The sequence below is a fragment of the Martes martes genome (assembly GCF_963455335.1).
Source record: "Martes martes genome assembly, chromosome: 9".
NCBI lineage: Eukaryota > Metazoa > Chordata > Mammalia > Carnivora > Mustelidae > Martes > Martes martes.
Genome location: NC_137896.1, coordinates 24,870,142 through 24,882,906, shown reverse-complemented (window position 1 = coordinate 24,882,906; position 12,765 = coordinate 24,870,142). Strand labels below are relative to the sequence as shown.

At 48.5% G+C, this 12,765-nt stretch overlaps 1 protein-coding gene across 5 annotated transcripts in view; it reads left to right on the top strand.

Annotated features, from left to right (window-relative positions):
• Positions 1-12,765, top strand: part of DNMT3B (DNA methyltransferase 3 beta) — a 42,449-nt gene that overhangs the window by 15,973 nt on the left and 13,711 nt on the right. For 3 of the 5 annotated variants that reach the window (XM_080813376.1, XM_080813373.1, XM_080813374.1), the window contains exons 2-9: positions 459-621; positions 1,562-1,623; positions 3,808-3,915; positions 5,684-5,809; positions 6,480-6,689; positions 7,638-7,796; positions 10,291-10,398; positions 11,294-11,438. In XM_080813376.1, coding sequence (XP_080669502.1) covers positions 465-621; positions 1,562-1,623; positions 3,808-3,915; positions 5,684-5,809; positions 6,480-6,689; positions 7,638-7,796; positions 10,291-10,398; positions 11,294-11,438 — 1,075 coding nt within the window. In that variant the 5' untranslated portion in view covers positions 459-464. The remainder of the gene's footprint in view (positions 1-458; positions 622-1,561; positions 1,624-3,807; positions 3,916-5,683; positions 5,810-6,479; positions 6,690-7,637; positions 7,797-10,290; positions 10,399-11,293; positions 11,439-12,765) is intronic. The other 2 variants (XM_080813377.1, XM_080813375.1) reach the window with 1 other exon arrangement.

Sequence of the window (12,765 nt, the reverse complement as noted above, 5' to 3'; positions counted from 1 at the left end):
AAGGGGTCAGGAGGGAAAATAATGCACTGGCTTCCTGAGGCCCTGCGGAGGCTGGGCAGGGAGAGGGGGCCAGGGGTAAAGGGGACCAAGGCTGGCGGCAGGCAGGCCGGGGCAGGCGGGTCCTAAATGGCATTGTTTGAAGTGGCCGGCTAATTGCACAGAACAGCCTAAGCCTCAGACCACAGCCCAGCCCCCTCCTCTGTCCTGGGTGCTGGTATCTGAGCCTTCGGGCCGCCTGGCCACATGGAACCAAGTCCCGAGCCTCCGAGTTTGGTGAGGGGGGCAGGTTCTGGGGGGCAGTCTGGGTGGGGGTCCTTGGGCAGGAGTATCACCGGGACAATATGTCAAGGGGCCTCTGTTGGTCTGTCGACATAGAGACATTGGCGGGAGGTTTGGGGTGTGCTGCCCCCTTGTGCCCTTGCTTCCCTGCTACCCTGCCCATTCTGGCCCTCCTGCAGGAAACAATGAAGGGAGACACCAGACAACTCAACAGAGAGGAGGACGCCAGCGGGAGGGAAGACTCCATCATCACTAATGGGGGCTGCAGCGACCAGTCTTCTGACTCCAAGGATGCGCCCTCACCCCCCATCCTGGAGGCTATCAGCACCCCGGAGATCAGAGGTGGCCGGGCCAGTGGGGAGGAGGGGTGTGGGACAGGAACTGCAGAGAGCAGCTGGGACGTGAGCCTCTGAGTGGGCTCAGGGCAGGTTGTGGGGAGAGGGTCTGGTCTCTGACAGGCATCACCACCTCCTGGCGAAGGAAGCCACTTCTCATCCCTGCCCTTGGGCCCTCCCCCCACCCCACCTACTTCAGCTGGGTCACTGGGGAGGTAACCCCAAGGTGATGATGACCCCTGTCTTTTCCCAGCCATAGCTGGGGTGCTTGCAGCATAGGCTGGGATCTTTGGCCCTTTTGCTGTGGGACCCTTCTCCCCTGTAGCTGGGATTGTGATTATGTGGGAAGACACTCTAGTGGGGAGGGTCTGAGACTTGCTTCCTTTCCCCTCCTTCCCTTCCCCACCCCTCCCCTGCACAGTTCTGGATCACATCACCTGGGGTCCTCCCCACTGAGATTTTCTGACCCAGCTATTTCGGAAAACCCTGTATTATCCCATCCTGCTGTTGAAATCCCCTGGAGCTATGCTGTCCAATAGAACTTTCTGTGTGAGGGTGAAAGTGTTCTGTTTTCTGCATTGTTTGCTATAATAGCCACTAACCACATGTGAGCACTTGAAATGTGACTGATACGCCAGGCACTCGATTGTTCATTAATTGTAGTTTGGTGGCCACAGTTCTGGAAGGAATTTGATGCCTTCTCTCACGAGTACCTCCAGTATTGTTTTCGATCATATTATGTGCCTGGCTCTGTGCCCTGTTGCTTTATGAATACATTTGACGGTCCACAGATCCTGAGGGGCTAGGAGTTAACCCCTGAGGATGCCAGTGGGTTTAAGAGAGGAGACGCCAGGGACAGCACCGCAGGTCAGCAAGGGAAGATGCGGCCGCTCCCCAGCTTGGGAGCCTGCCCCTTCCTCCAAACAGACTCTGGTTCTTTATTCCAGGTCGAAGATCAAGCTCTCGGCTGTCAAAGAGGGAGGTTTCCAGTCTGCTAAGTTATACTCAGGTATACGCTCTACTTGTTCTTTCTCCAGGGTTCCAGGGGAATTCCCCTTGAGCTTGCATTAAATGGGAACTTGGAGGCTCTTCCAAACTTGAACCCAGTATATTTGTTAAATGATGAATTTCCAACACTCCTAAGCACACAGAGGCCTTCGAACAACCTCATGAATGATGGCAATTTTTGTTAAGTGCCAAGTCTTTTTTAAAATCATAAACATTTATTTTGCTAAATTACAATTTTTTTTCAATAACTGCTTATTGAGCGTATTTTTTGAAATTATATTTTTCTCAGTGGTTGATTAGTTGTATTGATAAATTTCTAATGTTGTAAACCATTCTTTTTTTTCCTGGAGTGAGCCCAATTTGGTTGTGGTGTTTTGTTTATTTTTTTAAGATTTTACTTACTTATTTGAGAGAAAGACAGTGAGAGAGAGCATGAGAGGGAAGAAGGTCAGAGAGAGAAACTCCCCATGGAGCAGGGAGCCCGATATGGGACTCCATCCCAGGACTCTGGGATCATGACCTGAGCTGAAGGTAGTCACTTAACCCACTGAGCCACCCAGGCTCCCGGTTATGGTGTGTTTTGAATTTGATTTATTTTGGCATCTTCATGAATAAAATGGGTGTATGATTTTATCAGAATATATTTGTGTCTGGTTTTGATAATCAGGGTTATGTGACCTCATGGGAAGTTTTTGTTTTTTTCCAAGATGGAAAGAACTTGGGGCGCCTGGGTGGCTCAGTGGGTTAAAGCCGCTGCCTTCGGCTCAGGTCATGATCCCGGCGTCCTGGGATCGAGCCCCGCATCGGGCTCTCTGCTCAGCAGGGAGCCTGCTTCCTCCCTTCTCCTCTGCCTGCCTCTCTGCCTACTTGTGATCTGTCTGTCAAATAAATAAATAAAATCTTTAAAAAAAAAAAAAAAAAAGATGGAAAGAACTTGCCGGGCTTCTTGCAGGGGATTTTAAACAATCATTGCAAGATCTTTGAGTCTTGCAATGCTGAGTTTTTTTCTAAGTTGCGGTTTTTCATAATGTTATTAAAGATTTTATTTATTTGACAGAGACAGTGAGAGAGGGAATACAAGCAGGGGGAGTGGGAGAGAGAGAAGCAGGCTTCCCGCCAAGCAGGGAGCCTGACCGACTTGATCCCAGGACCCTGGATGGGACCGTGACCTGAGCCGAAGGCAGAGACTTAATGACTGAGCCACCCAGGCGCCCCATCATAATGTTTTTTTTTTTAATTCCTGACATCATTTCTGCCTCCTGTGTTCTTATTAATCATAGTAGAGTTTTTTCACTTGGGCTACTGGTTCTTTTTTTTGAAGAACCAGTGTCACGCACTGGGAACAAAGTTACGGACAAATAAAATTTCACATTTGCACAGCTTCTGTTTTGCTGTAGAGCAACCAGTGGGGACACAGATGGTTAGAGGAAGAGCTGTGGATATTTGGGACCATGTGGTCCAGACAGCCATCTGAGTTTGGATGGACTGTTACCAGTAGTGGGAATGGAACCTCCTTCCTGTCTGAGCATTTCCTCTGAGCCTGGCCTTGGACGAGGCTTGGATCCTTCTATTCTCATTATCACTCTGTTGTGCTACAAAGGAATTACTGTTAGAGTTTTAAAGAGGAATGGACTCAGTCAAGGCCACAAGATTGGCAAGTGAAAAATCCAGTTCTTAACTCAGGATCTGGGCCCAGGGCTGCTCACAAGCTGTCCAGGTTTTGTGCCCAGGTTTTGGGTTTTGCTCTGGGGATGGGATGTGCACTAAGGGTTCTTCATGACTTGACACAGAATTGGTGTCCTTTCTTCCTGGTCGTGGTATCAGGAAACATCTTTCTTGAACCTTCGATTTCTTGCAGACACTCAGTTGTACAGGCTGATCAGCTCTCCCTGCTGGGCGCAGCTGAATCCATCTCCCTGGGGGTGGGGGGGTACAGGCAGGAGTCCTGACGACACATATTGCTTTCATACCCTATCTTGGGATTTCACTGGGATTTTATTTTTCTGTCATGTCTTGAGTTTGTGATCCCCATGGCAAGCCCTTGTAGAGGATTTTTTGAACAAAATGATAGTTGAAAATACTTTGAGGTCACTTGGGCCAAAATGATGGACTCTTCATTCTTACACTGTTTTAGTTATGTGACCTTTTAATGACCTTTACCATTCCTGATGCTTCATTTCTAAAGGATCTGACAGGTGACGGAGATGGCGAGGGGGATGATGGAGATGGCTCTGACACCCCGGTGATGCCCAAACTCTTCCGAGAAACCAGGACGAGGTCTGAGAGCCCAGCTGTAAGTCGCCCGCCTCTCAGCCCTTCCGACCACGTGTAGGCCTGCGTGGAAGAAACCTGTCTTGGATCCTCCTTTCTCCTTGGAGATTTAGAGAGTGAGGTGAACAAATGGTTAGAAATTGGAAAATGACAGCAAGGTTTGCGAACTATCTTTGTAAAGGCTTGCTTTCAGGGCAGGTTTTCAGCTCTTCGGGCACTTCTGGCTTTAAGTGCCCAAGAGAGATAGTTTGTAGCTGGATGGCTCAACCGGTGATTGCCTTTGGGAGTTCTTTCTTTCTTTCTTTTTTTTTTTTTAAGATAATTTATTTATTTATTTGACAGAGAGAGAAGTTACAAGTAGAAGTAGGCAGAGAGGCAGGCAGATAGAAAGGGAGAAGCAGGCTCCCTGCTGAGCAGAGAGCCTGCTGTGGGGTTTGATCCCAGGACCCTGGGATCATGATCTGAACCGAAGGCAGAGGCTTAACCCACTGAGCCACCCAGGTGCCCCTTGGGAGTTCTTTCTGCAAGTGGATTCTGTGACTTAAAGTGTGAGGCCTAGAAAGGCAGTCTTTGCTAATGGACACCCATCCTGTTGGAGAGTGGGGGTGGGGGGGTTCATTTGGTGACCACTGTAGGTCTAGTTTATAATCTCACCAAGCATGTGATGTATGTCATGCTCTTACAGACAAGAGAAGATTCCAGTAACTTACCAAAGTTAAACAGTAATTCTTTTTATTTTTTTTTAAAGATTTTATTTATTTGACAGAGATCACAAGTAGGCAGAGAGGCAGGCAGAGAAAGAGGAAGGGAAGCAGGCTCCCTGCTGAGCAGAGTCTGATGTGGGGCTCGATCCCAGGACCCTGAGATCATGATCTGAGCTGACGGCAGAGGCTTTAACCTACTGAGCCACCCAGGCACCCCTCTTTTTTTTTTTTTTTTAAGATTTTATTTATTTATTTGACAGAGATCACAGGTAGGCAGGGAGGCAGGCAGAGAGAGAGAGAAGAGGAAGCAGGCGCCCCGTGGAGCAGAGAGCCCGATGTGGGGCTCGATCCCATGACCCTGGGATCATGACCTGAGCTGAAGGCAGAGGCTTTAACCCACTGAGCCACCCAGGCGCCCCTAAACAGTAATTCTTTTTAAGAATCTTTGAAATTTTATTTTAGGATTGGTTGACTGATTTTAGAGAGAGAATGAGTGAGCAAACAGGGTGGGGGCAGAGGGAGAGAGCATCTTGAAGCAGACTGACTCCCTGTTGAATGTGGAGCTCGGTGTGGGGCTTAATCCCAGGACCCTGAGATCATGATCTGATCGGAAAAATGGAGTCAGCCGTTAACTGCCTGAGCCAGCCAGGTTGCCCCATAAACAGTCATTCTCATGTGTAGGATTTGAATAGAGATGTTGCAAGTTCATGCCAAGGGCTTTCCTCTTGATGTTCCAGGACCCTCCTGAAGAAGGCAACAAGTTACTCCAACGCTTTTGGGGAAAAGTGTTTGGTTTGGATTTTAGTCTTCATTCAGTCTGCAGTTGCCTGCTGTCTTGGCCGGGCAGCCTGGGATCTGCTGCGTGCTGCTGGCAGGCCTGGGGACACCCTACCACCTCCTCCCACTAAAGGGGAGTTTCAGGGAAGGGGGGAATGTGGCCAGTCCAGAACTCTTCCCTAGCTTAACCACCTGTTCACTTCTGTTGATTTGAGGTGACCTTTCCAGGCGGGTCCTCTTGGCTCCCTGTCCAGAACTCCATGCCTATAGTTACCAGCGGCCTCGTGCTTATAACTCTCTTGCTTCCAGGTCCGAACTCGAAATAATACCAGTGCCTCCAGCCGGGAGCGGCCCCGGCCCTCCCCACGTTCCACCCGAGGCCGGCAGGGCCGCAATCACGTGGATGAGTCCCCCGTGGAGTTTTCAGCTACCAGGGTTGGTTCCCCCAGATAACCCCAGTCTCTATAAGGGGAAGATCTGCCTCTCACTGGGCCACCCAGAGTAGCTGGTGTGTAACCTACATCCGTTCTTCACTCTCAACCACCTTTTCAGGGTCTTGCCTTTTCTTCCTTTCCTGGTTGCCGGGTAAGCTTCTCTTAAGCCCGATGACTTCTCTCCTGGCCTGATCCTGGATGGAACTCGGGTGGGAATGTGCAAATTCCCCTACTGACAGGGTTCTTGCTCCTCCTTGGGAATGAGCTTGAAACTCCTTACTCTAGAACTGTTTTGTCTCCCTGGTATCATCTTTGACTGTCTTGAGGCAACCCCAGTGGTTACTGCAATTCTCCACTCCTGGTGCAAGGCTGGGCACACAGTAAGCATTTGAGGAAACCAGCGGCCCTCTCTCAGCTTGGCTCCCAGAGACTCTTTGACATCTCTCGTCATTATTCCGCCTTTGTCCTTGAGTCTGTCTCTCTCCTGAAGGAGGTTTTTTCCCACCACTTGAGGAGTAATGGTTCCTGGAAAACCGTCCTTGGTGGTCTCTGTTCCCTTCAACTTACGTCTTCACTGTTTCTGCTCGTTTGGGAAGCAACTGGGGTACCGCTGGCCTCTGGTCACCTACCTGGTTTGCTGTGGCCCAAGTTCCCTGTCCTTCTGTCCACAGTCCCTGAGGCGGCGGACAGTATCCTTGGCAGGCACGCCATGGCCGTCCCCAGCCAGCCCCTACCTCACCATTGACCTCACGGATGATGACGTGGTGCCCCAGAGCAGCAGTACCCCCTACGCCCGCCTGGCCCAGGACAGCCAGCAGGATGGCTCTGAGTCCCCACAGGTGGACCCAGAGGCTAGAGATGCTGACAGCGCTGAGTATCAGGTACCACAAGGATGGGCTAAATAATAGGGAAGAACATGCTTACCCAGCGGGGTTATTCCTACCTTTCGGGGGGGGGGGAGGGTCACATCTGTTGTAATGTTTGAATTTCTTTAGCCTACAGATTTGTCCATATGCAATGTCTCCTTCCTTTATCCTGCTATTCTGCCAGTAGTAATTCAAGCACCTGATAAATGAATTTCTGAATGTCACATATTTGTACCATCAAATACATGTGCCTTGTTTGTATATGGAACATGTGGTGTGATTCTGTTCATGTTTTACGTACAGTTGTAGCCTAGCTACTTTGTTGGGAGCTGGAGTTGCCTCTCTCAGGTCTGTGGTCCCCTTTATTCTGTAATCCGTCTTGTGTATTGTCCATGATTAGCAGTGGGGGTGGTTCACTCCACTGCTGGGTTCATACCGTGTGTGGACATCTGTTGCAGAGAAGTCTTGTTTCCTATGTTTATCAGATTGTAGGTCTGTTTGAATAACTTTTTTTTTTCATGGGCATTTCACATTTCATGGTTAAGCTTTTTGTGTGCAAATGTCCACAATTTGCTTTTTAATGGCGTTGGAATAGCCTGTTAGACCCATGGTGGAAAAACCCAGGTGATTGTCATGACTTAACTCTAGTCTTACTTTCCTGTGTTTTCAGTTGATTCCCAAATATGAAGTTAAATGTTAAAAGGTGAAATTTCACAAATTTTAATAAATCCCACGTTTCTGTCAAAAAAACAAACTGACCCCATATATATATATATGTGTGTATATATATATATATATATATTCAAGGGGTTCTCACTCACATTTCTTACTTTTTCAAAGTAATGCTCCAAGTTGGATCCTGGGGCAGTGGCCTTTGGGGTTAATGGGGTGGGCAGGGTTTTTCCTTGGCCCAGGTGATCTGTCTCACTGGGATTCCTTCATGTGGTTGTTTTTTTTTTCCAGGATGGGAAGGAGTTCGGGATAGGGGATCTCGTGTGGGGAAAGATCAAGGGCTTCTCCTGGTGGCCTGCCATGGTGGTGTCATGGAAGGCCACTTCCAAGCGCCAGGCCATGTCCGGCATGCGGTGGGTCCAGTGGTTTGGTGATGGCAAGTTCTCTGAGGTGAGTTGGGCCAGGCAGGCTCTCGTGGGCCACAGACCCATTTCCTTAGTTTCCTTTATTTCCTTGTATACTTGACTTTTTTAAGATGCGTGGCTTGTGACTGCTTTCTTCAGATGGGTGAGGCTCTTTGACTCCTTGTGTCTAGGAAGGACGAAAATTAACTGTTAACTGACGTAAAAGACATACAGGGTCTCTCGGACCCAGACCTTAGTCTGTCTACACTTAACAGGAGATGAAGAGCTGGAAAGTATTCTGAAGCCACTTGTGGCTACTTGCGCTCTGTTGGTTTTTATTTATTTCTCAGGGCAGAGTCACCAGGATGGATTCCTGGGCAGACACTCAAGATTTTCTTTTCTTTTTTTTTTTTTAAAGATTTATTTATTTATTTATTTATTTATTTGTCAGAGAGAGAGAGAGAGAGAGGAGCGAAAGTGAGCACAAGCAGACAGAGTGGCAGGCAGAGGGAGAAGCAGGCTCCTTGCCGAGCAAGGAGCCCGATGTGGGACTCAATCCCAGGATGCTGGGATCATGACCTGAGCCGAAGGCAGCTGCTTAACCAACTGAGCCACCCAGGTGTCCCTCAAAAGATTTTCTTTTGAGAAGCCTGGAAGAGACAGGAAGGTGGTCTGTTTTGAGAGGTGTGGGGAGGGGCATGGGAGGAGAGGTGGGCCTAGGGGCATCGCAGAGTACTGATTTCAGGGTTTGTTGATTATTGGTATTAAGCTTTTTTCTTCTTTAAAGATTTATTTATTTGGGAGGGAGGGTGGGGGTTGGGGGGGGGGACAAGAGCTGAGCACAAAACGGGACCTCAGCTTGATCTCATGACTCTTGAGATCATGATCTGAGCCGAAACCAAGAGTCAGATGTGTAACTGACCACACCATCCAGGTGTCCTAAACTTTGTGGTTTTTTGTTTGTTTTGTTAACCATTTTAAATTCCCTTCTTGATGAAAGTCTGTGGGGTAAGAGCTTTGTTTGTTGGACATGAATCTGGCAGTTTCCTTAAACCTTGTCAAAGGCACATTCTGGGATCTCGGGTTGTGATGAGAACAGTGCAGGCAATACTTGGCCTGTGATGGTCTCTTTTCGAAATGTCAGTCCCACCTTCATATCCGGAGGTTTGAGGAACAGTAGCAAGCTGGGTTGGGATGGAGGCAGATGTGGGAATAGAGAACCATCCCAGTACATCTGTGGGGTTCAGGAACCTCAAATTGAGGTTCTTTTTTCCACCATGATTTGGATTTGCTGTAAACACACTGACACTCCCAGAGGGCATGGAGTCTTCTGGCAGGTAGAATGCAGGTAGAATGCTCCCTCTGGCCAGCAGAGGGAGCAGGATGACAAACGTCTTGGTCCTTTGCTTTCCCGGAAGCATCTAACTGCAGGGATGTGGGCCATGAGTTCTGTGAAATGAAGAGAGACATGGATTGTTTGTAATTGCTTTGGCCCAATGAGACCTATAATAAGCTTTGCAAGATAGGGTTTGATGCTAATAGGATGACTTGTGTGGCTGCTAGCATAGTAGTACGGCATTGCCACACAGGTCCTGGTGCTTGGGCTATACACTGTCCTAGAGCAGTTTAGTGCTCAGAACAGCACCTGCATTTCTGTGTACGACCTTGCTGATCCCTAGGTTCTTTTTTTTTTTTTTTAAAGGTTTTATTTATTTATTTGACAGGCAGAGAGGCAGGCATGTAGAGAGCGAGAAACAGGCTCCCCGACCTGAGCCGAACGCAGCAGCTTAACCCACTGAGCTACCCAGGCACCCCTGATCCCTAGGTTCTTACAAAACAGCCTCTTGTGGGAGGTCAAGGTGAGAGATGTAAAAACAGAGGTTGGCATGAGAATAAGCAAGCCCTCAGGGGAAGGAAAGGTCACATGGCTTTCAGGGCTGATCAGTGTCCCCGAACACCAGTTTCATCTTGTCCCATCGGCAACCTAACATGTTCGTGCACAGCCAAGGGACTCGGGGTGTGAGTCTTGTGGACTAGGGATATTTAGCCCCAGTGGAAGGCACATAGCAACAAATCACAGTAAATGAAACTGCTCACTCTGTGCCAAGCACTGTTCTCAAAATAATGTGCGTTAAATCAGTTCTGTTAATAAAAGCCTGCATCACAGCTGTTTCCTCATGCTCTGGAAGGAGGAAAGAACACATGCAAAGGCACCAATGTCGGGGCATCCATGGTGAATGTCAAGATCGAGAGGGGCCTATACCAATGATCCTGTGGGTCTATGGATCTTAAATATATACAAATAAAGGGCGCGTTTGATCATATCCCTTTGGAGAATCCTACTCTCTCCCACTTGGAGTGTCGTGTTCACCATGCTTCTGGCTGTAGGGTATGTTAGAGGCTGTGCTCCTGTTTGTTTTCTGCTTTTCTCTTCTTTCTAGTCTATAGCTTGATCTGCAGGAATAAAGCTGGGAGAGACACAGGACACTCCAGACCCAGGCTGTACATGGATGGATGTTGATGATGGCTTTCTCTTCCAGGTGTCTGCAGATAAGCTAGTGGCCCTGGGGCTGTTCAGCCAGCACTTCAACCTGGCGACCTTCAATAAGCTGGTCTCTTACAGGAAGGCCATGTACCATGCATTGGAGGTAACATGGTAGTGGGTGGTGAGGGCCTGACCCTGAGAACAGAGGTAAAGTGAGAGACTTCTAGAAAGCCACCTCAGGCCCCAAAGTGTGCCCAGTGGTAGCGGGGGGCGGAGTCACCAAGGAGGAAGTGTATGTAAACATGACAGGAGCCCATTGACTAGGAAAGAAAGGAAGGGATTTGAGACTTCCCATGAGTTCCCAGCACTACCCCCAGCTTCCATGTTCGCTGACAGAGGGAAGAGGAACCCTCAGGGGCAGGAGACAATATTCCTATCTCTGAATAAGCTTTTCCAGAGCCTCAGAGCCTCCTTCCTTTGAGTGGTGTGGTTTGAGATCAAGACTGGAGAGTGCTGAGGCCAGCTGCTTCCTCTCCTTGTCCTCAGGCCTGTCATTCACTCCCTCTGCCTTGATTTGGAAATGTAATGGTCCATGGCCTTGGTCCAGCATTCATGAGCCTCTTTCTGTGCTTAATTAGATATGTAAAACTTTTGATGTCTCTGAAATAGGACTTAATACTTGAGCCTCCCCAGCTTCATTAGTTGGGGAAATAAAACCAGAAATCTGAAACTTCTCAGAGATGGTGAGACATGCTGGCTGGTACTTCTCCTATTTCGGATACTCTGCCCTTTGAGAGGGAACTGAGCACTCATGGCCCTATGGGGGAGAGATCATGTTTGGTATCTACATGGAGAGACTTAATTCCCCCTCCATGGCCTCCTGCCTGTCTCCCTACACTGGCCCCTCCTCCCTGTCACATACCACAGCTCAGGACAGCTGCTGGGCTATGAAAGGGACCAGTGTGAAGAGGAATGCAGGCCCCAGCTGGGGGAGTCCCTGGGTGTGGCCTGCCTAGGACCCACCCCGCCTGTTCATCAGAGCCTCTTTATCTCCGCAGAAAGCCAGGGTGCGGGCTGGCAAAACTTTCCCCAGCAATCCTGGAGACTCATTGGAGGACCAGCTGAAGCCCATGTTAGAGTGGGCCCACGGGGGCTTTAAACCCACTGGGATCGAGGGTCTCAAACCAAACAACAAGCAACCAGGTGGGACTGGGTCCCTGGGCAGCACCCACTGTCCACTGCTGGTGGGGACCCTCTTGGGAGATGCAGTCAGTCACCCCGTGCTGCCACCTACCCTCCTATCAGCCCTGGGCCTCTGTCACCCTTTGAACCCCCAGGGAAACTGGGAAAGCAAACAGCCCAGCCTTTTTCAGCTTCCCTAGTCAGTTTTCCTGTTGAAGGTCAAGTACATGTAATTGGGTTGAATCTGCTCTGAAAACTTGAGTAAACAGAAGGCCAAGATGGAATCTGCATTGGTGCCTTTTTTTTAATTTTAAGATTTTATTTATTTATTCAACAGAGATCACAAGTAGGCAGAGAGGCAGGCAGAGAGAGAGAAGCAGGCTCCTTGCCGAGCATAGAGCCCGATGCGGGCCCGATCCCAGGACCCTGAGACCATGACCTGAGCTGAAGGCAGAGGCCCAACCTACTGAGCCACCCAGGCACCCTGGAGCCTTTTTCTTTATTTTAAAGGAAAAATTAATAAGCTGTGCTCACTGGAGAAAACATGGAAGTGTTAACCCTTGTTCTCCCCCGACCCCAATCCTGTAAGCCACCTCCATTCAGAAAGAGGTATCTCCCATCCTAAGGGTTTGACCAGTACCATATTTCCTCTAATGAAAGATGTCTCTCCAGAAATCCCAGATGCCTGAAATCCAGAATTTGTCTTAAAAATCCATACATTTAACATGGTATTTTCTGTTTTGTTTTGTTTCCCTCCCCCCACCACAAATAAGTGGTTAATAAGTCGAAGGTGCGTCGTGCAGGCAGTGGGAACTTAGAATCAAGGAAATACGGTATTCCCTTCCCATATTTTGACTATGTGCTGTTTTCTCTGTACTTTCTTTCGATTTCTTGCATATACAGTGGTCACTGGGAAAGAATCCAATCTGTTAAAAAGTCAACCTGAGCCCTCACCACCCCCTTCACTCCCGACCCTCATCACAACTGCCCTCCAGGTTAACGTTGGGTGTGCACATCCTTCAACTTTTTCTGTACACTAGTTGGATTCCTGCTTTCCCTTTGTTTTGCAATTCTAATAGTGTATGCACTGTCAAATGTAATTTTGTCACTAAAGGGTCCTTATGATTTCTAATGGCTACATAATTTCCTTCAACCATGTTCCTCATAGGTGGTGTCTACAGTCTGAATGAAAATGTAATGGGAACTTACAGAAATACATAAACAGTGGCCACATAATAGACTTTTGTCTAGTAGCAACTTTGGAAAAAGTACCAAAAAAGGGTGAAATTAATATAAATCCAGTATATCCAGCATTTTACTATTTCTAACAATCTGTACAAAATCAAGA